The sequence below is a fragment of the Bufo gargarizans genome, chromosome 8 (genome assembly GCF_014858855.1).
Source record: "Bufo gargarizans isolate SCDJY-AF-19 chromosome 8, ASM1485885v1, whole genome shotgun sequence".
Lineage (NCBI taxonomy): Eukaryota > Metazoa > Chordata > Amphibia > Anura > Bufonidae > Bufo > Bufo gargarizans.
The window spans coordinates 29,706,667-29,729,165 of record NC_058087.1 but is presented as its reverse complement, the minus strand read 5'-3'; the positions used below and the strand labels follow the sequence as shown (position 1 = coordinate 29,729,165).

At 44.9% G+C, this 22,499-nt stretch overlaps 1 protein-coding gene across 1 annotated transcript; it reads right to left on the bottom strand.

Moving 5' to 3' along the window:
• Positions 1-240: 240 nt before the first annotated feature.
• SLC23A3 (solute carrier family 23 member 3) lies at positions 241-18,769 on the bottom strand. Its single transcript, XM_044305064.1, has 12 exons — positions 18,038-18,769; positions 17,670-17,821; positions 8,184-8,278; positions 7,873-7,931; positions 7,375-7,556; positions 6,024-6,135; positions 5,758-5,947; positions 3,933-4,186; positions 1,493-1,598; positions 1,140-1,307; positions 951-1,046; positions 241-623 (listed from the first exon to the last, which is right to left on the bottom strand). The coding sequence occupies exons 1-12, from the start codon at positions 18,134-18,136 to the stop codon at positions 334-336; spliced, it is 1,803 nt and encodes a 600-aa protein (XP_044160999.1). The 5' UTR covers positions 18,137-18,769; the 3' UTR covers positions 241-333.
• Positions 18,770-22,499: the final 3,730 nt, after the last annotated feature.

Here is a 22,499-nt window from a genome sequence, read left to right as displayed (position 1 = left end):
CTCTCCCCTGCTGTACCAGTCTGTTACTAACTTCATTGTACTTGTATTGTTCTATATTATGTATGTATTGTGTATGTATCCCCCCTCTTTGAGGTACAGTGCCATGGAATGAATGGCTCTTTCAAATAAATAATAATAATACTCCAGAGCTGCACTCACTATTCTGCTGGTGGAGGTATTTTCTCTCTGTTTTCTGTGCAGTAAAATTCTATCTATTTCCCCTGTTATCACCCAATGAGCTCCCTGTAATGTTCTTTTATTAAATTCCTTTATAAAATAAAAATAAAATAAAATATCCCTTTACAAATATCACTATAAATATTGCAGCAATGACTAAGCAGAGGCTCCAGAAGTGTCCGTGCTCCGCATACATCCCAGCTCTATATCCACCACAGGAGGCGCTGTCAGAAGTTTCTCATCTTCTCCTTCCGCAATTGCTATGGACTTAGTTGGTGGAGGGCACAGCTGGGTGAATGGATATGTGGCTGGTAAGCGGCATGCCAGTACAGGAGGGAGTTCATAAGTCTGTGCCAGCTCGCCTTCCTGATTCTTGTGCGTCTCTTCTTTGAATGACAAGTCCCATGCAGAGACATTTGACTGCAGACCTCGTTCCTTCAAGGTTCCTAGACATAAGAGAATGAAACAACAGTCTTTAATACATTGTATCATTATAAACCAACATGTGGGGGAGCTGCAACAATGTAGCAAGTGGGAAAAGAGAAAAAAAAAGCTGAGAAAAAGAAAAAAAATGAGGCAAATTGCAAATAGTTTTGATCAGAAATGTCCTACCGTTTGGTGTCTATACCTCCTGTGGAGACCTATGTGTTTCCATAGTTACAGACTACAAACAAAGTGTGTGTAGTCGGATTCTGTAGTCTGACTCCCCTTAGAATTAAAATGTCTCAAGAACAGAGGGTTGCAGAATTTATTGGATCTTCAGTTCCTCTCACCTTCTACTGTGTTGTCCAGAATAAATGAGAATAACCCCCCCAGGAATATAGGAGTGGTGAGTAGTGACAGAAGGAGCATATCCAGCGCAGGCCAGCCTGGAGAGGAAAAGAAAGAACATAAGTATTGTCCATGACGGGCCGCAGGTCACACTGACTTTAATGGCACGGGACGGCTGGTCTTCCTCTAACCTGTGTCCAGGTTTGTTGGCACGGCATTAAGCCAGCGTGGAACCAGTAAAGCCATGAACATGGTGAAGCCTACAATGAAGATGTTTCTTCCTGAGTCTATGTCTGCATACTGGAAGAAGGAAACTCCGCCACCCACTGCCATGGAGAATGTCAGAGAAAGAGTGCCTCCTGCAGAGAAAGTCAGAACTTGAAGTGAGCCTGAGATCTGTAACACAACCCACGGACCCCCATCATAGAAAAATAATAGCATGGTTCTCTGAGAGAATATCACACCGACTCAGCAGCACAATGTCTCTGGAGATTCATCTGCAATGGTATTTACTATAATTGAGTCCAAGATGCATCGCTCATACCATGGACAGCGGAAGGGATAGTCATTAGAAGCTGTGAGAGCCTCGGCGAGCAGCCAATGAGAATAAACAGCAGCGCACACAGCTGAGCCGAGTGGCGTGAGCCAACCTGGGAACAAATGGAAAATTCAGGGTATAATACCGTCCATTAGGAGGAGCACAATATATGTGCAGGGTCTGCTCTCCTGAACTTAGGTGCCCAACGGCATGGGTAGGTTTAGAGTAGGACCTGCCTGACTGAGACCACCTTGGCGTGGGTAGGCGGGCACAGATGTGTTTTGATCAAAATATATTGGCTGAGGGGGATTTTATCATATCAGAGTGAGGGCTTAGTCCATATATAATGCTTACATCTGTTGTGCATTAGTATCTGTTTTCTGTAAATCCTTTTTATAATACCGCCCATATATACAAGAATATAACTACTATAATACTGCTCCTATGTATAAGAATATAACTACTATAATACTGCTCCTATATACAAGAATATAACTACTATAATACTGCTCCTATATACAAGAATATAGCTACTATAATACTGCTCCTATGTATAAGAATATAACTACTATAATACTGCTCCTATATACAAGAATATAGCTACTATAATACTGCTCCTATGTACAAGAATATAACTACTATAATACTGCCTCCTATGTATAAGAATATAACTACTATAATGCTGCCTCCTATGTACAAGAATATAACTACTATAATACTGCTCCTATGTACAAGAGTATAACTACTATAATACTGCTCCTATGTACAAGAATATAACTACTATAATACTGCTCCTATGTACAATAATATATCTACTATAATACTGCTCCTATGTACAAGAATATAACTACTATAATACTGCTCCTATGTACAAGAATATAACTACTATAATACTGCTCCTATGTACAGGAATATAACTACTATAATACTGCCTCCTATGTACAAGAATATAACTACTATAATACTGCCTCCTATGTACAAGAATATAACTACTATAATACTGCTCCTATGTACAAGAATATAACTACTATAATACTGCCTCCTATGTACAAGAATATAACTACTATAATACTGCCTCCTATGTATAAGAATATAACTACTATAATACAGCTCCTATATACAAGAATATAACTACTATAATACTGCCTCCTATGTACAAGAATATAACTACTATAATACTGCTCCTATGTACAAGAATATAACTACTATAATACTGCTCCTATATACAAGAATATAACTACTATAATACTGCTCCTATGTACAAGAATATAACTACTATAATACTGCCTCCTATGTATAAGAATATAACTACTATAATACTGCGCCTATGTACGCGAATATACCCACTATCATACTGCTCCTATGTACAAGAATATACCTACTATAATACTGCTCCTATGTACAAGAATATAACTACTATAATACTGCCTCCTATGTACAAGAATATAACTACTATAATACTGCTCCTATGTACAGGAATATAACTACTATAATACTGCCCCCAATGTACAAGAATATAACTACTATAATACTGCTCCTATGTACAAGAATATAACTACTATAATACTGCTCCTATGTACAAGAATATAACTACTATAATACTGCTCCTATGTACAAGAATATAACTACTATAATACTACCTCCTATGTACAAGAATATAACTACTATAATACTGCTCCTATGTACAAGAATATAACTACTATAATACTGCTCCTATGTACAAGAATATAACTACTATAATACTGCTCCTATGTACAAGAATATAACTACTATAATACTGCACCTATGTACAAGAATATAACTACTATAATACTGCTCCTATGTACAAGAATATAACTACTATAATACTGCTCCTATGTACAAGAATATAACTACTATAATACTGCTCCTATGTACAAGAATATAACTACTATAATACTGCTCCTATGTACAAGAATATAACTACTATAATACTGCTCCTATGTACTAGAATATAACTACTATAATACTGCTCCTATGTACAAGAATATAACTACTATAATACTGTTCCTATGTACAAGAATATAACTACTATAATACTGCTCCTATGTACAAGAATATAACTACTATAATACTGCTCCTATGTACAAGAATATAACTACTATAATACTGCTCCTATGTACAAGAATATAACTACTATAATACTGCTCCTATGTACAAGAATATAACTACTATAATACTGCTCCTATGTACAAGAATATAACTACTATAATACTGCTCCTATGTACTAGAATATAACTACTATAATACTGCTCCTATGTACAAGAATATAACTACTATAATACTGTTCCTATGTACAAGAATATAACTACTATAATACTGCTCCTATGTACAAGAATATAACTACTATAATACTGCCTCCTATGTACAAGAATATAACTACTATAATACTAGAGACGAGAATATCAGTAGGATGCTTTTCAGTCACCTGTGTGATCCCTGTGATGCCCGAGCTGGGAATGTTGGATCCTGCTCCGCACACACTGCCTAGAATTCCAGATAAGATATTTCCGATCCCCTCCATACTAATCCCGCGATTACAGGAATGTGGTGGGAGCGGAGGACATCTCAACATCCGAGCACATAAGATGTAGGATCCTAGCGAGGACAGGCAGGCGATCAGGGCCATTGCTGCACCCACAGCAGCCGTCTCTAGGCTCAGATGTGGCCATCCCAGGGCTCCTGTGTAGATAGTAACAGAGATGATGGGGGATGTCGTGCTCTGTGCTTCTCTGAGACAGGAAGACACATGATAGGCTTAGATACAAGTCTCAGCAGACAGCATCAGACATCAAAAGCTTAGATATACCAGTTGTGCAGGCAGTATGTGAACTGGGCTGAAAACTGCCTTGCCCCTTTTGTATAAAGAACCGTACAATAATGTATTTGTTACACCGTATGTTTATTGCAGTCTACTATATCTCTCAGCCCTTCACTGTGCCATGTAACTTGCATCCGTGTTGATATGCCCGGTGTACTGCGCCTTTAAGGAGATGCCAGCAAGGTGATGTGCAAGGTGTGCAGAATGTGATGGATAGGGAAAAGCAATATGTGATATAAACATATTTCACCGTATATTGTAAACAGCACTGCTACCACCTAGTGGCCAATTGTATAATTATTGCTGAATTTATATTGCACAAGAACTTTTTTGTCATGTGATCTAACTTCAGGCTATACCTGGGGCACTTGTCTGTGAGCTGATAAATAGCAGTGCCCTGCTGATCTGGTGTCAGTCAGAAGCAGGCGGAGAGACGGTGTGTGCTGGGGAGAGGCTGCTACTGGAGACAGACCCAGCTATACCCCTGGTTTTTAGTTAGCTAGCAAGTGGATGTGTGAGGTCAAGGCATAGAGGCGACCACAGAGCAACAGAGCGCCGCAGTGAAGAGGAAGCAAAGAAAAGAATAACATTTTTTATTTATTTTTTCCCCCGGAATGATAGGAAAGATGGGAATCATTTTAATCAGCAGGATCAACCCTACTGGGCAGTATGTCTGGTTTCATGGGACTGATCCTGCTGACGGGTGCTCTTTAAAGAAGACCTTTCACTTCTCCTGACCGGCCTGTTTTAATAGCTTCATACATACATTCCCCATGTAATAACAATTAACAATGCTCCAGAATTGTTATTACATGGGGAATGCATGAAGCTATTAAACCAGGCCGGTCAGGATCGGGGGGGGTCCTCTTTAAAGAGACAGTAAATATGTAACCTGAGCCTGCACCCTTATTGACCGGCCACTACAACTATATGCTCACTGCTCCACGTGAGACTGGAACCATTAAAGGGGTTGTCGCTAGGCTATGTCTCCATTGTCTTATAGGTGCGGGTCCTACCGCTGGGACCCGCACCTATATCGAGAACAGAGCCCCGAAAGTGGTGGAGGGCGCACTGCGCATATGCAGCAGCCCTCCACTCATTTTTTATGGGGCTGCCATCCAACTCACTTCTATGGGGAGAGCGCTTGGTGGTAGCCGGATCGGAGTCCTCCAGCCATCACTTTGCGGGGGCTCCGTTGCCGATTTGCCCCCATTGTCTGAGATGAGACAACCCCTTTAAGCCAGTTGCCTCTCGTGAGGATTTTGTAACTGTCAAGCTTCTTGCCAAGTGAGACCATTAAAGCCACTGTTTTCCAGTTACATCTGTGTCCAGCGATTCCTTCCGCCACCTTTAGTGGGGATCCACGTTTACCCCTCAGGGGCCTGAAACGACCCTCGTAATGGCCGACTCCCCCCTCCCCACACATTCATACCTGGATATGGAAACTGAAACCATGGCGCGGGTTTGGTGAAGTTGTCTACGAGCGCAGAGATCGCCCGCTGGGGTGTCTCTGCAGCGAGTAATGATTGGTTCTGTACCAGACGGACGTCGCTTGGAAACTCCACCGGATCATCAAGCCAAAAACTGCAGACAATCCAGATGCAAGAAACAGGGAGGAACATCTGTCAGAACCAGCAAAGAGAGGGGGTCAGTGGGGGCTACATGTGGGGGATTGTTACTAGTAACCTGTGGACTTACCGAGAGCATACGGAGTACCGGGGCGTACCTCTTCTCCACCCGTCTCCAGGTATACAGAGGGAGGTGCACGCAGCGGAGGGTTTGTGACAATAGACCAGTCACTGCAATCAGGCTGCAAGAAACAAAAGTCAGAACGGAGAAGACAATGATCGCCACTTGGTGTCAGTCTATACCGCGCTCCAGTGCATTGTGGGAGATGCAGCCCTTTTCCATGTTCAGCTGGTGTAGAGTACCAAGAGATATCTCCTATAAAGCCCAATGGGCCAGGCTCCTTTCCAGTAGGCCACACCTGTTTCTCTCTAAGCCACACCCCCTTCGCCACTAAGCCACACCCAAGCCAAAATCTTATTTATAGCCTTATTGCATCTTAATTGTTTTTAAACTGAGATGCAGCATTTTGTGCTAAAAACGGGCCTGTTCAAAATAAGCCAAAATTGAGGCGCAGCCGGAGTGCCAATCTCATGGACACGACCGTATGTATTTTGCGGTCCGCAAAACACGGATCTTCAAAAAATACGGATGACGTCCGTGTGCATTATGTATTTTGCGGAACGGAACAGCTGGCCCCTGATAGAACAGTCCTATCCTTGTCTGTTATACGGACAATAATAGGACATGGTCTATTTTTTTGCGGACATACGGAAATGGAACGGCCACGGAGTAACTTTTTTTTTGCGGACCCATTGAAATGAATGGTTCTGCATATGGTCCGCAAAAAAAAAAAAAAAAAAAGGGACGGACACGGAAAGGAAATATGTTTGTGTGCATGAGCCCTTTAATATGCTGAACCAGCAAGGGGCAGCAGGCAGATGGAAACCATGAATTCAGATGGGAAATCATAAACAGCAGCCCTGGATGAAACTGAAGTATACGACATGATGTACAGCAGCTCTGGCTGTGACTGGAGTATAAGATATGATGCAACAGCAGAACTGTAAATGCAGCTCTGGATGTGACTGGAGTATAAGATAGGATGTAGCAGCTCGAAGGGGTTTGAGCAAAGCCCCTGATGCTTCAAACAAAAAAATAATATTTTCCCTGCTCCAGTCCTTGTCCCTGCCGTGGTGACGTGCCGTATAACTGTATGTCACCGCTGTAGTCCGTAAACAAACAGCGGGAAAAGGGTCAGCAGCACGGAGACTGGCGCCGGGGAAAATGGAGAGCATGTAATCATTTTTTATTTCAAGGTATTCAGGAGCTTTGCTCAAATTTGTCATTGCAAATGCAGCTCTGGGAGTGACTGGAGTAAAAGACATGATGTAACAGTATAATTGTAAATGCAGCTTCGGGTGTTACTCCAGTATACGACCTCCTTCTCATGCTAGCAGGTAAAATCTTTTGGAATACTTACCTCAGGGAGATCCCCCAGTTGGAGGCACAGAGCATGGCCGCAGGCTTGTAACAGGAAAGTCCGATAATGGAGAGCACTGGGGCAACGACCATCGGGCCACAGAACTGTAGAATCCAGCCCCAGAGTCCGGAGACTCCGAAGAGAACCTGCAGGAGCCCAGCGACGAGCAGCGATCCCGAAACCTGCAAAAGCCCAATGTGCAGTTCTGTATCAGGGCATCTCAAGAGGGCGGGGGATGGTTCAGGTCCTTACATAGGAGAAGGGGGCCCTTAGCAAGGATCAACCTGGGCCCCCATTATGCTGCTGGGTCATCCAGGACAGAGGGGTCTCCATTCCCTTTCTATGACCACCTTCTTCCATGCCATCAATGCAGTTCTTCTGGGCATAGGAGCCCTGCAGAGGTTCTTACCACCCTATAGCAAAGGGCTGGGCCCCCTATGTCCAAGGGCCCCATACCGAAACTAGATTGCTGCAAGTAAATTTCATCTTTTTACTGACCTCTCTGACTGGCTGGAGGTCACACGAGATTCCTGCGCAGTGCAGCGACCCATCAGCATCTGGAAGAAGACAGTCAAGCAGCCTGATGAGATGTGTGCAGATATTCAGCCTATTCTATATTTCAATATTTTCGGAAATATTTAAATATGATGTCGAGGGCAGAAATTACTGTAAATATATCCTATATGGGAGTGGTCTCCAACCTGTGGCTGTCAGGGCATGCTGGGAGTTGTAGTTGGACAGCCCCAGCCTGCAGACTGTTGCTTTATAGTAAGGTGATACAATGTATTCCGTGTCAGGACGAGACTCACCGGCTCCAGCCGTAGTTTCATTCACATCATTGTATTTGCTGAGGATTATGGCCGGGATGAGCAGCTCGAAGGTTGGAGCCTGCACCAGGGGTAACCTGAATCATGGGAGAGGCAGCAATTAATGAAGGGCAGCTCCTAACCAATCACCACTGGTCGTCTCTGGACCTCTAAGAAGTTCTCATTGGTTCGTACACCCTAGAAGTAAAAGAATTCTCATCCTCAGGACGTGTAATTAGTGAAGTATTGAAAAATTCAATTTTGCTGCGCCAAATTTTACAAAAAAATTTGCTTTGTGACTAATTGCTTCGTCACCAAGTGCACTTCTTTGCCAGTAGTGGGTGCAATGATAGGGGGCGGCAAGTGCACTGCCCCCCCCCCCCCCCCCCCGTCATTGTACCCCTCAGATGCTGCATTTATAGCCGATCACGGAATCTGACAGTAATAATACAGTGTGAAATAAAAAAAATTTAAAACATCATAGTTACCGCCTCCATTTGATCGCTAAGAGCCAGCCACCATCTTGATTAAAGATCTAGCACAAAATCTCGTGCGGCCCATGATGACATCATCACGTTGGCCGGCGCGGTCAGATCATACGTCATTTTGTGCGAGATCTTCGATCAACATGGCAGTGGCCGGCTCTTCGCACTCAAGCGGAGGAGGCAAGTATGATTTTTATTTATTTTTTTACCGCCATTCAGGTAAAATCGATTTGCTACCATGAAGCACGAAGAAATTCGGCTTTTCTGCGAATCAAAGTCCATGGGATTCGCTCAACGCTACATGTAATGAACAGTTCTGCAGCTGTCCAATATACTTTAGGTTTCCATTTCTCTGTAATTTCAAGATCTCTGCTTGCTTACAGTCAATGGGACAATTGGAGATTACATATAGTACCTAAAAACCAGTCTTTACTTAATACTTACCACAGCTGAGGTTTTGTTATAGTTGTATCCAGTTTGGACAATCTTCTGTCAAGCTAAACAGTCTGATACCTGGCTCATACAATCTACCTGCACTGACACACTGTAACTTACTGTCAGGACAGGGGATTTGTGCTGATGACGTCACAAAAAGTAAAATCTATATAGTATACAGCTCTATATGCATATATATGCCCTATGTGTTACCATGGTTACAGACTACAAACCATGTGTAGTCTGATCCTGCATCTGACCAGTCCTTCTTGCAGACATATATTTAATTGATTATAAGAAGTAAAGGATCCTGCAATAATTTTACTAGACAAACAGTACAGTATTGTTTATTGTCTGGAACAAAGCAGTCACATAGATCTACATGGGTGCTGTATACATAAAACGGGGGAAAATGTTTCATCCCCTGTATAAATCAGGTGCACATCTGAAACATTTGCGGACAGGTCAGCAATCAGAAAAGCATTGGCCAAGTATGACAAAAAACTATGGCTTGACAGTATTTCTAAGACCACTGGGCACCTTCATGGGCGATACTGTGTGCCACCTCTACCCTGTAATCATTGGCTGCTGGATATGTCTATGTGCCTGATGCCATGCAGATCTCCAGTACAGAAGAGGAAAGCTCATCAGTCATCAGTGTGAAGATCTAGTCGTATAGTTTACTGAGAAAACAAGCTGGATGACACGACAACCTTTGTCTATTAGAGGGGTCACCCTGACACCAGATTCTGACATCCGGTTCACTATTCTGGACTATTGGGGACCCCACTCCATCTACTGCTGGACTGTTATCCCATTGCTATCAGTCCTTGTTACCATCCCCTCATTCTTCCTCTATTTCACATGCAGCTTTGTCTTCACAAACATCACACAAGAGGACAAGTCATTGCCTGAGAATATCAACACACTCCTGAAATGCTCTGTGCTGCTGTGGCGTCCTGACTGTGAATCGGTGACTTCTCACTTGGCTCCATCCAATTCTGACATTGCATACTCTATATCTTTTCACATGCAGCCTTTTCCCCACTAACACCATCACATGAGAGAACAGGTCACATCCCCTCCACTGTGAACTCACTAAATACATAAGGAAAGTCTCCACCATTTATCAACATGCCATTTTAGGTCCAAAATTCTAGACTAAATTATAACCACAGAGATACATGAAAAAAAAAAAAAAAAAATCTGTCTGCAGCCACAACTAGGGGGAGCTCAGGAGATTACTACATACAGATATATACAGGCACAAGTAGAGGGAGCTCAGGAGATTACTACATACAGATTTGTACAGCCACCACTAGAGGGCGCTCAGGAGCTTACTGCATACAGATATATACAGCCACCACTAGAGGGAGCTTAGGAGCTTACTGCATACAGATATATACAGCCACCACTAGAGGGAGCTCAGGAGATTACTGCATACAGATATATACAGGCACAAGTAGAGGGAGCTTAGGAGTTTACTGTATACAAATATATACAGCCACCACTAGAGGGAGCTCAGGTGCTTACTGCATACAGATATATACAGCCACCACTAGAGGGAGCTCAGGAGATTACTACATACAGATACAAACCGGATTCCAAAAAAGTTGGGACACTATACAAATCGTGAATAAAAACTGAATGCAATGATGTGGAGACGGCAACTTCTAATATTTTATTCAGAATAGAACATAAATCACGGAACAAAAGTTTAAACTGAGAAAATGTACCATTTTAAGGGAAAAATATGTTGAATCAGAATTTCATGGTGTCAGCAAATCCCCAAAAAGTTGGGACAAGGCCATTTTCACCCCTGTGTGGCATCTCCCCTTCTTCTTACAACACTCAACAGACGTCTGGGGACCGAGGAGACCAGTTTCTCAAGTTTAGAAATAGGAATGCTCTCCCATTCTTGTCTAATACAGGCCTCTAACTGTTCCATCGTCTTGGGCCTTCTTTGTTGCACCTTCTTCTTTATGATGCGCCAAATGTTCTCTATAGGTGGAAGATCTGGACTGCAGACCGGCCATTTCAGTACCCGGATCCTTCTCCTACGCAGCCACGATGTTGTGATTGATGCAGAATGTGGTCTGGCATTATCTTGTTGAAAAATGCAGGGTCTTCCCTGAAAGAGATGACGTCTGGATGGGAGCAGATGTTGTTCTAGAACCTGAATATATTTTTCTGCATTGATGGTGCCTTTCCAGACATGCAAGCTGCCCATGCCACACGCACTCATGCCACCCCATACCATCAGAGATGCAGGCTTCTGAACTGAGCGTTGATAACCACTTGGGTTGTCCTTGTCCTCTTTGGTCCGGATGACATGGCGTCCCAGATTTCCAAAAAGAACTTCGAATCGTGACTCGTCTGACCACAGAACAGTCTTCCATTTTGCCACACTCCATTGTAAATGATCCCTGGCCCAGTGAAAACGCCTGAGCTTGTGGATCTTGCTTAGAAATGGCTTCTTCTTTGCACTGTAGAGTTTCAGCTGGCAGCGGCGGATGGCGCGGTGGATTGTGTTCACTGACAATGGTTTCTGGAAGTATTCCTGAGCCCATTCTGGGATTTCCTTTACAGTAGCATTCCTGTTTGTGGTGCGGTGTCGTTTAAGGGCCCGGAGATCACGGGCATCCAGTATGGTTTTACGGCCTTGACCCTTACGCACAGAGATTGTTCCAGATTCTCTGAATCTTCGGATGATGTTATGCACAGTTGATGATGATAGATGCAAAGTCTTTGCAATGTTTCGCTGGGTAACACCTTTCTGATATTGCTCCACTATCTTTCTGCGCAACATTGTGGGAATTGGTGATCCTCTACCCATCTTGGCTTCTGAGAGACACTGCCGCTCTGAGAAGCTCTTTTTATACCCAATCATGTTGCCAATTGACCTAATTAGTGTTAATTGGTCTTCCAGCTCTTCGTTATGCTCAAATTTACTTTTTCCAGCCTCTTATTGCTACTTGTCCCAACTTTTTGGGATTTGTTGACACCGTGAAATTTTGAATCAACGTATTTTTCCTTTAAAATGATACATTTACTCGGAATAAACGTTTGATCTGTCATCTACGTTCTATTACAAATAAAATATTGACATTTGCCATCTCCACATCATTGCATTCAGTTTTTATTCACGATTTGTATAGTGTCCCAACTTTTTGGGAATCCGGTTTGTATATAGAGCCACCACTAGAGGGAGCTCAGGAGCTTACGGCATACAAATATGTACAGCCACGACTAAGGGGGGCTCAGGAGATTACTGCATTAGAATATATACAGCCGCCACTAGATGGAACTCAGAAGCTTATTGCATAGAGATATATACAGACACCACTAGAGGGAGCTCAGGGGCTTACTACATACAGATATGTACAGCCACCACTAGAGGGAGCTCAGGAGATTACTGCATACAGATATATACAGCCACAACTAAGGGAAGCTCAGGAGAGTACTGCATACAGATATATACAGCCACCACTAGAGGGAGCTCAGGAGCTTACTGCATACAGATATATACAGCCACCACTAGAGGGAGCTCAGGAGATTACTGCATACAGATATATACAGCCACCACTAGAGGGAGCTCAGGTGCTTACTGCATACAGATATATACAGCCACCACTAGAGGGAGCTCAGGAGATTACTGCATACAGATATGTACAGCCACCACTAGAGGGAGCTCAGGAGACTACTACATACAGATATATACAGCCACCACTAGGGGGAGCTCTGGAGATTACTGCATACAGATATGTACAGCCACCACTAGAGGGCGCTCAGGAGACTACTACATACAGATATATACAGCCACAACTAAGGGGAGCTCAGGAGAGTACTGCATACAGATATATACAGCCACCACTAGAGGGAGCTCAGGAGATTACTACATACAGATATATACAGCCACCACTAGGGGGAGCTCTGGAGATTACTGCATACAGATATGTACAGCCACCACTAGAGGGCGCTCAGGAGCTTACTGCATACAGATATATACAGCCACCACTAGAGGGAGCTTAGGAGCTTACTGCATACAGATATATACAGCCGCCACTAGATGGAACTCAGAAGCTTATTGCATACAGATATATATAGACACCACTAGGAGGAGCTTAGAAGCTTACTGCATACAGATATATACAGGCACAAGTAGAGGGAGCTTAGGAGTTTACTGTATACAAATATATACAGCCACCACTGGAGGGGGCTCAGGTGCTTACTGCATACAGATATATACAGTCACCACTAGAGGGAGCTCAGGAGATTACTACATACAGATATATACAGCCACCACTAGGGGGAGCTCTGGAGATTACTGCATACAGATATGTACAGCCACCACTAGAGGGCGCTCAGGAGCTTACTGCATACAGATATATACAGCCACCACTAGAGGGAGCTCAGGAGATTACTGCATTAGAATATATACAGCCGCCACTAGATGGAACTCAGAAGCTTATTGCATAAAGATATATACAGACACCACTAGGGGGAGCTCAGGGGCTTACTACATACAGATATGTACAGCCACCACTAGAGGGCGCTCAGGAGATTACTGCATACAGATATATACAGCCACCACTAGAGGGAGCTCAGGAGATTACTGCATACAGATATATACAGCCTCCACTAGAGGGCGCTCAGGAGATTACTACATACAGATATATACAGCCACCACTAGGGGGAGCTCTGGAGATTACTGCATACAGATATGTACAGCCACCACTAGAGGGCGCTCAGGAGCTTACTGTATACAGATATATACAGCCACCACTAGAGGGAGCTTAGGAGCTTACTGCATACAGATATATACAGCCGCCACTAGATGGAACTCAGAAGCTTATTGCATACAGATATATAGACACCACTAGGAGGAGCTTAGAAGCTTACTGCATACAGATATATACAGGCACAAGTAGAGGGAGCTTAGGAGTTTACTGTATACAAATATATACAGCCACCACTGGAGGGGGCTCAGGTGCTTACTGCATACAGATATATACAGCCACCACTAGAGGGGGCTCAGGAGATTACTACATACAGATATATACAGTCACCACTAGAGGGAGCTCAGGAGATTACTACATACAGATATATACAGTCACCACTAGAGGGAGCTCAGGAGATTACTACATACAGATATATACAGCCACCACTAGAGGGAGCTCAGGAGAATACTACATACAGATATATACAGCCACCACTAGAGGGAGCTCAGAAGATTAATGCATACAGATATATACAGCCACCACTAGAGGGAGCTCAGGAGAATACTACATACAGATATATACAGCCACCACTAGAGGGAGCTCAGAAGATTAATGCATACAAATATGTACAGCCACCACTAGGGGGAGCTCAGGAGATTACTGCATACAGATATATACAGCCACCACTAGAGGGAGCTCAGGAGATTACTGCACACAGAAATATACAGCCACCACTAGAGGGAGCTCAGGAGATTACTGCACACAGATATATACAGCCACCACTAGAGGGAGCTCAGGAGATTACTACATACAAATATATACAACCACCACTAGAGGGAGCTCAGGAGATTACTGCACACAGATATATAGAGCCACCACTAGAGGGAGCTTAGGAGATTACTACATACAGATGTATACAGACACCACTAGGGGGAGCTCAGGGGCTTACTACATACAGATATATACAGTCACCACTAGAGGGAGCTCAGGAGATTACTGCATACAGATATATACAGTCACCACTAGAGGGAGCTCAGGAGATTACTGCATACAGATATATACAGCCACCACTAGAGGGAGCTCAGGAGATTACTGCATACAGATATATACAGCCACTACTAGAGGAAGCTCAGGAGCTTACTGCATACAGATATATACAGCCACCACTAGAGAGAGCTCAGGAGCTTACTGCATACAGATATATATAGCCACCACTAGAGGGAGCTCAGGAGATTACTACATACAGATATATATAGCCACCACTAGAGGGAGCTCAGGAGATTACTACATACAGATATGTACAGTCACCACTAGAGGGAGCTCAGGAGATTACTACATACAGATATGTACAGCCACCACTAGAGGGAGCTCAGGAGATCACTACATACAGATATATACAGCCACCACTAGAGGGAGCTCAGGAGACTACTGCATACAGATATATACAGCCACCACTAGAGGGAGCTCAGGAGATTACTGCATACAGATATATACAGCCACCACTAGAGGGAGCTCAGGAGATCACTTCTGACTGTAATAATAAATATAGGACGAATCAGGGACTTACATACGGGCCAAGTAGGTTAGGGGCCCCATTTAGTGTGTATGTAAGGGGCTGAGCAAACAAATTTCATAGTTCAAATTTACAGGTGGATCTTAGAGAGAATAAAGGGCTGCCTGAGGAGCTAGTGGAGAGAAAGGGGCCCATATACTGTGCATGGCCCCTCTGCTGTCTGTGCATGGCCCCTCTGCTGTCTGTGCATGACCCCTCTGCTGTCTGTGCGTGGCCCCTCTGCTGTCTGTGCATGACCCCTCTGCTGTCTGTGCGTGACCCCTCTGCTGTCTGTGCGTGGCCCCTCTGCTGTCTGTGCGTGGCCCCTCTGCTGTCTGTGCTTGCTGATGGGCAGTAGAATTTTGGCTCTCCAGTGCCCGTTGAGAGTTGTAGTTTCCTAAGGGTGTAGAACAGCCATGGGCTCTGGTGAAGCCTTTGCACAGGTGTAAGGAGATTGTACTCGATATGAAATCCTTAATATATTATGTAATGTGTTGATATAAAAATCTATTTTGTATATTATACAGTATACATATCAACAAATGACATAACATCCTGAGCGAGTTACATGACGCTCTGTTTATCCATAACCAGCAGCTCTGGCGCACTGTTCTATTGTTCTACTGGCGCCCAAAAAAAAAATCAAAAAATCTTCCAAGCTCTTTGTGGAATAAAAGCACTGTCCACAACTTACTGGATGAAACGAAACCCGCATGCAGAGGCTCTGTACTATCATAACCTAGGACTCGAGTGCCCTGATACACTGTAACAAGTCCTGCACCTGTGCAAGTTGGACATGATGGGTTTTCAGCCATTTTTAGACATATCATTCGCTTTCATCTGCCTCCTCAACTACTGAGGGAGCGGAGAAACCACATGACTGCAGGATCAGACTACGCAGGGTTTACTTGTAGTCTGTAACCATGGAGACACATGGGTCTGGTTAGGGCTCATGCACACAAATGTATTTTCTATCCGTGTCTGTATATTCTTTTTTTTGCGTATGCAGAACCATTCATTTCAAAAGGGTCTGAAAAAAATACGGAAGTTATTCTGTGTGCGTTCCGTTTCTGTGTGTCTGTATTTCCATTCCGCAAAAAAATAAAACATGTCCTATCATTGTCTGCTTTACGGACAAGGATAGGACTGTTCCATTAGGGGCCAGATGTTCCGTTCCGCAAAATCCGGAATGCACGCGGATGTCATCTGTATTTTTTGCAAATCCGTTTTTGTGCGGACCGCAAAATACATACGGTTGTGTGCATGAGCCCTTATACTGTATGAGGCACTGGGTTACCCTATCCCAGATCATTGTGGCCAGGGCATCCACCATACAGTCTCACTCTATGGTAGTAGTATAATAATCTAAGGCCTCATGCACACGACCGTTTCGTTTTTTGCAGTCCGCAAATCGCGGATCCGCTAAAAACGGAAGCCACCCATGTGCCTTCCGCAATTTCCGGAACGGAAGGCCCATTGTAGAAATGTCTATTCTTGTCTACAAAACGGACAAGAATAGGACAGGTTATATTTTTTTTGCAGGGCCACGGAACGGAGAAACTGATGCGGACAGCACACGGAGTGCTGTTCGCATCTTTTGCGGCCCCATTGATGTGAATGGGTCCGCACAGGAGCCGCAAAAAACTGCGGCTCGGATGCGGACCAGAACTACGGTCGTGTGCATGAGGCCTAACCCTGTATTCTGTGGGTGCTAATGGACCTCAACTGGTGAACTCCATGTTAAATCTGTGGGGGGGGGGGGGGGATCACTGAGGAATCTAAGGCGTTATCCACAGCAGATTTATGTTCCTAATGGGGGTCCTAGTACCCACAAACCCCCCTCTCAGGCCTTCAGGAGAAGCCATTGAATTAATAACATCATTTCTGCAGCCACTAGGGGGAGCTCACTGCACATCAAGTTCTGATTTAGTTTACTGGAGTTGCATGAATCACTGTGCAGTGAGCTCCCCCTGGTGGAGGCTGCAGGTAGCCAGAATCGCATTATTTTGCTCAATCGTTATATGAAAGGAAGCAGAGGATTTGGAGCTGTGTGTCGGAACAAAAACCTTATAACAATTCAGAACTTAATGAGTTTAAATAAGGCTAAATTATAGGTTCACTTTCCACTAGCCTCCCATCAACATAGACCACTCGACTTACCCAGCAACCACCCTATATAAAAAAAAAACATGTATGTGCAGGCAAAGTGAGTATAATAGGGGAAGGGGATGTATACATACTCACTATTTGCAAGCAGAGATTTTGAAAAACATACTAGAGATTTCAGATCCAATACCTTGTTCCCAGACTGCTTTGTAAGCTGGTGCTGATCCCGCAGACGAAGAGGCTCCGGGCCAATAAACGACTCTGATCTTGGGGTGTCAGCGGACGATGCTGCAGGAAGAGGCTGTGGCAGGTACACAGCAGAGACGTCTGGACCAAAAGGTGCTGGAGGGGGAGAACGTAAAAATAATTGGGGTAGCAGTCATTCACTCATTGAAGCTATTGATCTCCACCCCATAGCTCGCCAGCTGTTGCAAAACTACAACTCCCAGCAGGCTCTGGCGTGCTGGGAGTTGTAGTTTTCAAACGGTTGGAAAGCAAAGATCTAAGGCAAAGGTCACGGTTAATAACCGGAGTAATGTCTGAGGAGCCTTCACTTACTTGAAGTGCAAAGAAGACGCTGAGCAGCCAAGGTGGGGTCTCATGAGGTCGATAGGAAGATTGACGGGTACTTTGGGTCCCACAGCAGAGCACAGACATCTCGGTCCCAGGTCGTAGCAGCTTCTAAGGAGTCATTGAGGAACAGCTGAGCCCACCATTTCCTCTGGGTATGAGGAGGGTCATAGGGACAAGACAGGCCAAATGGTCAGGGCAACCTTTGTCTGTTCCTTGTAGACCCATCCCCTGTCAACCATTAACCTTGGTGTTCCACTTGCTTGCTCCAGGGTTTTCCAATAACTTGAGTCTCTCATGCAAGGAGCGTGGCTCTAGGAACTCAGGATATGATGATTTAATCGTTTTTACAAGAAATTCACCAAGCATCAGTGAGTTCACAAAGCATCCATGGTGTCTTACCTAAGCGACCTGCAGGCTAGGAGATACCACGCTGACCAGTGGAGCAAGCATTTTCCATAGAGCTTCGTTGGTGGCTTATCATGGGTGTGATGATCCAGGACAGGATATTGGAGGATCTCCAGAGCAGCAATTCTGACATAATCAATCCTAATCCAGGACCAGATTGTAACAAGGACAAAGGGGGCAAATGCCCTAGCAACCTCAGCAGCATCATCTCCAATCTAGAGTCTTACTGGAGATCACAGTAAAATCTGTGACATTATTACCGTAATCATCATTTGAGAATCATATATGGCATTATTATATACTATATCAAGTACAGGAAAAAGTCCATCTACAGAATGGAGTCATGATAATATATTTAGGATTTCTTATATCCAGATATAAGCTTAGCCAGCTGAGTGTGTCCCCTGTATGGATTTTCTTATAGGTATTTGCTTATCAAGCAGCAGAGAGGGGGAGGAGGTTGTACAGAGCAGATCGGAATGTGGAGAGGGGGGAGACATGCAGGTTACCAGAGTGGGCAGATCACACAGGCTGTGGAGGAAAGCACAGTGGGGGTCACATAGGCCGTGTATATGTAAAAGATATGAGAAGCTATGGCACACAGTAAAGATAGCAGCTAGAAGTTTTAAAAAATTTGATTCGGATGCTTCTTCTAATTTTTCCCAAAAATTATATTTGATCCGAACTAATTTGTCACAAAGCGCAATATAAATCAGCTATTTCCCGGCTGCAGGGAGCGTGCATCTCTGTGTACATCACTGTGCCCTGCAGAAACATGCATAGCTAGTCTGCTGTGGTAGTGAAACAGTTACTGTGCATCAGAATGACAGGCAGGTGACACGCGTCACTCTTAGACTCAGTTCACACTTAACTTATTTGGTCAGTTACGGGTCAAAAACTGACCAAATAACTGAAGTGTTAACTCAGCCTTACAGGACAGTGCGCTCTCCTTTTACACCGAGGAGTCAACCTTGCGGCCCCGTGACAGAGTCATGAGGGTGGCAACAGCATGAGGAGTCAACATAGTGGCCCCGTGACAGAGTCATGAGGATGGCAACAGCATGAGGAGTCAACATAGTGGCCCCATGACAGAGTCATGAGGGTAGCAACAGCATGAGGAGTCAACATAGTGGTGCCGGGACACAGTGAGGAGGTGGGGCGCAACAGCATGAGGAGTCAACATAGTGGCCCCGTGACACAGTGGGGCGCAAAAGCAGTGGCAGTAACAGCAAAAGATAGTGGCATCAGGTGGGTGGCAGCATCAGAATAGTGGCTGAAGCACGTGGCCAGATCTAGTCTGATGCATCAGGCACTGGCGTGTGGAAATCCTGGCTTTTTGAAAAATTCCCACACCGGCGAGTATGGCATTTTTGCTCCACCACTGCGTGCTGACTTTCTGCCACCACCTCTATGAATCCGAGCATGGCTAGCTGTTTCCGGACAGGTAGGCTCCTGAGTAGCAGGCGTTTGACTCCAGATGGATTCAGGACAGGTGGGGGCACAGAGCTTGTTCCTGGACCATGCCAACTAAGGATTGTGTCAGAGGAACCCACCGACTCCTGGCTGGGGGTGTCTGATGTCACTTGAGATGATGTTGAATACCACTCAAGCACCACTGGGTTGCTGGTCAAGACACGACCGCTAGATGACACTGGGAGCTGAGGCCTCTCGCTGCTGCCACGTCCCCTTCTTCTGCTGCTACTTCTGCCTGCGCCAGAAACATTTTGGCCACTGCCTGTTCCCTTAGACGGGCCTGTAACCTGTCTCTCCGACATATTGTCTTGTAACAGTAACTGTAAGGGTAAAATAGCAGTAGTGTCAGGGCGAAATTTCACTCCAATTAGAGAATCAAGGCCTAATGGAATTACTTATGTATAAAACAATGTGAACACCCTAAAATCTGTAGTATTACACTACTATTTCACCCCAATTACAGAAACAAGTCCTAATGGAATTACTCGCCCCATAAGACATTTTTCCCCAAAAAGTAGGGGAATAATGCCCCAGCATCTTATGGGGGGCGAATACTATTGAGCGATTTCATTATGGAAGCACTCATTAGTACCGGAGGACAAGGAAGGGGTAAAGGCTCTGCACTCACCGCTTCCTGGTCCTCGGCTTTCGGCTGTGCAGTGGCTGCGCACAGGTGTGAGGGGGCTCTGTGACCTCACGCTGTGCATGTCAGGTCACAGCACAGCCAACAGCAGGAGGAAGAAGATTGCGTTGGCGGTGGCTTCCGGAGCAGGAGAGGCAAGTGTTTTAATTTTTCTTTTTATCAAGCATGAGGCATGGGGGCTGATGAGATGCTACTGGGACTGATGAGAGGCTGCTGGGGACTAATATGAGGCTGCTGGGGGCAGATGAGGGGCTGTTGGGGGCTAATATGAGGCTGCTCGGGGCAGATGAGAGGCTGCTGGAGGCTAATATGAGGTTACTGGGGGCTGATGAGAGGCTGCTGGGGGGCTAATATGAGGCTGCTGGGGGCTGATGAGAGGCTGCTGGGGCCAATTTGAGGCTGCTGGGGGCCAATTTGAGGCTGCTGGGGGCTGATGAGAGGCTGCTGGGGGCTGAGGCTCCTGGGGGCTGATGAGAGGCTGCTGGGGGCTGATGAGAGGCTGCTGGGGGCTAATATGAGGCTACTGGGGGCTAATATGAGGCTGCTGGGGGCTGAGGCTCTTGGGGGCTGATGAGAGGCTGCTGGGGGCTTATGAGAGGCTGCTGGGGGGCTAATATGAGGCTGCTGGGGGCTGATGAGAGGCTGCTGGGGGCTGATGAGAGGCATTTTATTTAGACCGCTTTTTAACCCCAGTTAGAGAATCAAGGCGTTATAGAATTATGTATGTATAAAACAATGTGGGCACCACAATAGCAGTAGTATTAGACAGCTTTTTCACCCCAATTAGTGAAGCAAGGTGTAACAGAATGGCTCATCTGTTAACCAAGGGGGACACTGTTCTATTAGCCCCGTACTCTCCCTATGCTGTCCCTATAGTCTCCCTATTATCTCCCTAAACTCTCTCTGTGCTGTCCCTGAACTGTTCCTAACCAAAATTTTACGATTCCTAATCACTGTCCCTAGCGTCTGTCACATCTCTCCTTGCACAGTTCACAGTAAAATGGCGGAGACCGGGCAGGATGAGGCTTTTTATAGGGCTGTGACATCACGTGGGGCTGGCTATCTGCTGATTGGCTGGCTGCACGGCATTATGGGTGATCCCTTATTCCCGGGCTTCTAACTTTCACTTTGTAACATGTGCAGCAAACATTTTAGAAAAAAAATCTGATTCGTTACCATGAAGCGTGAGGAAATTCGAATTCGGGACGGATCACATTTTTCGATCGAACTCCACTTCGTCAATTTTGATTCGCTCAATACTAACAGCAGAATACTGGACACACTGATCTAGCTTGTATTGGGGGGGGGGGGGGGACGACGACAATGGTTACAAATCTTTGACCACTAAGCAGACCATCAATTTCCACAAAGAATACTTCTACAATATCCACTGCATAGGGGCTGATTAATGGGGTTGACTCCGGGGACACCCACTGATCACAAGATTAGTGGTCCTGTGTTCCCGGGTTTGAATGTAGCATGTCTGCTGCTGCTTCATTAAAGGGGTTCTGCAGCGTCAGGATATTGATGACCTATCCTACTGTACTGCATGTCCCCTTTAAACTGCTGAAAATAGCTGAGTACAGCGCTATCGGTTGGACTAAGCTTTCATCACATAAAACTGGAAAACCTTCTAACTATGGGGGTGCAGAGGGGGAGGTGGAAGCCCTGCAGCCCGAGGGTGCCCAAAATGCCCCTGTGATATGATAAGTTTGGGGCACTGGTACAGATTTTGCATTGGGGCTCCAGTAGCTACAAGTTCCCCCTCTGCCTTTAAGGGCTCATTCAGACGGCCGTATAAATGAGTCTGCATCTGTTCTGCAATTTTGTGGAACTGGTGCGGACCTATTCATTTCAGGGGGGCTGCAAAAGATGCGGACAGCACACAGTGTGCTGTCCGCATCCGTGGTTCTGTTCCATGGCTCA

What these genes read in the sequence shown, in the direction of transcription:
- SLC23A3 (XM_044305064.1), bottom strand. Translation starts at nt 18,136, where the DNA reads ATGTCTGTGCTCTGCTGTGGGACCCAAAGTACCCGTCAATCTTCCTAT. An exon ending in GCGTCTTCTTTGCACTTCAA is followed by an intron (nt 17,822 to 18,037) that starts GTAAGTGAAGGC and finishes CTCCCCCTCCAG; the next exon opens with CACCTTTTGGTCCAGACGTC. An exon ending in GCCAACAAACCTGGACACAG is followed by an intron (nt 1,047 to 1,139) that starts GTTAGAGGAAGA and finishes TTTCCTCTCCAG; the next exon opens with GCTGGCCTGCGCTGGATATG.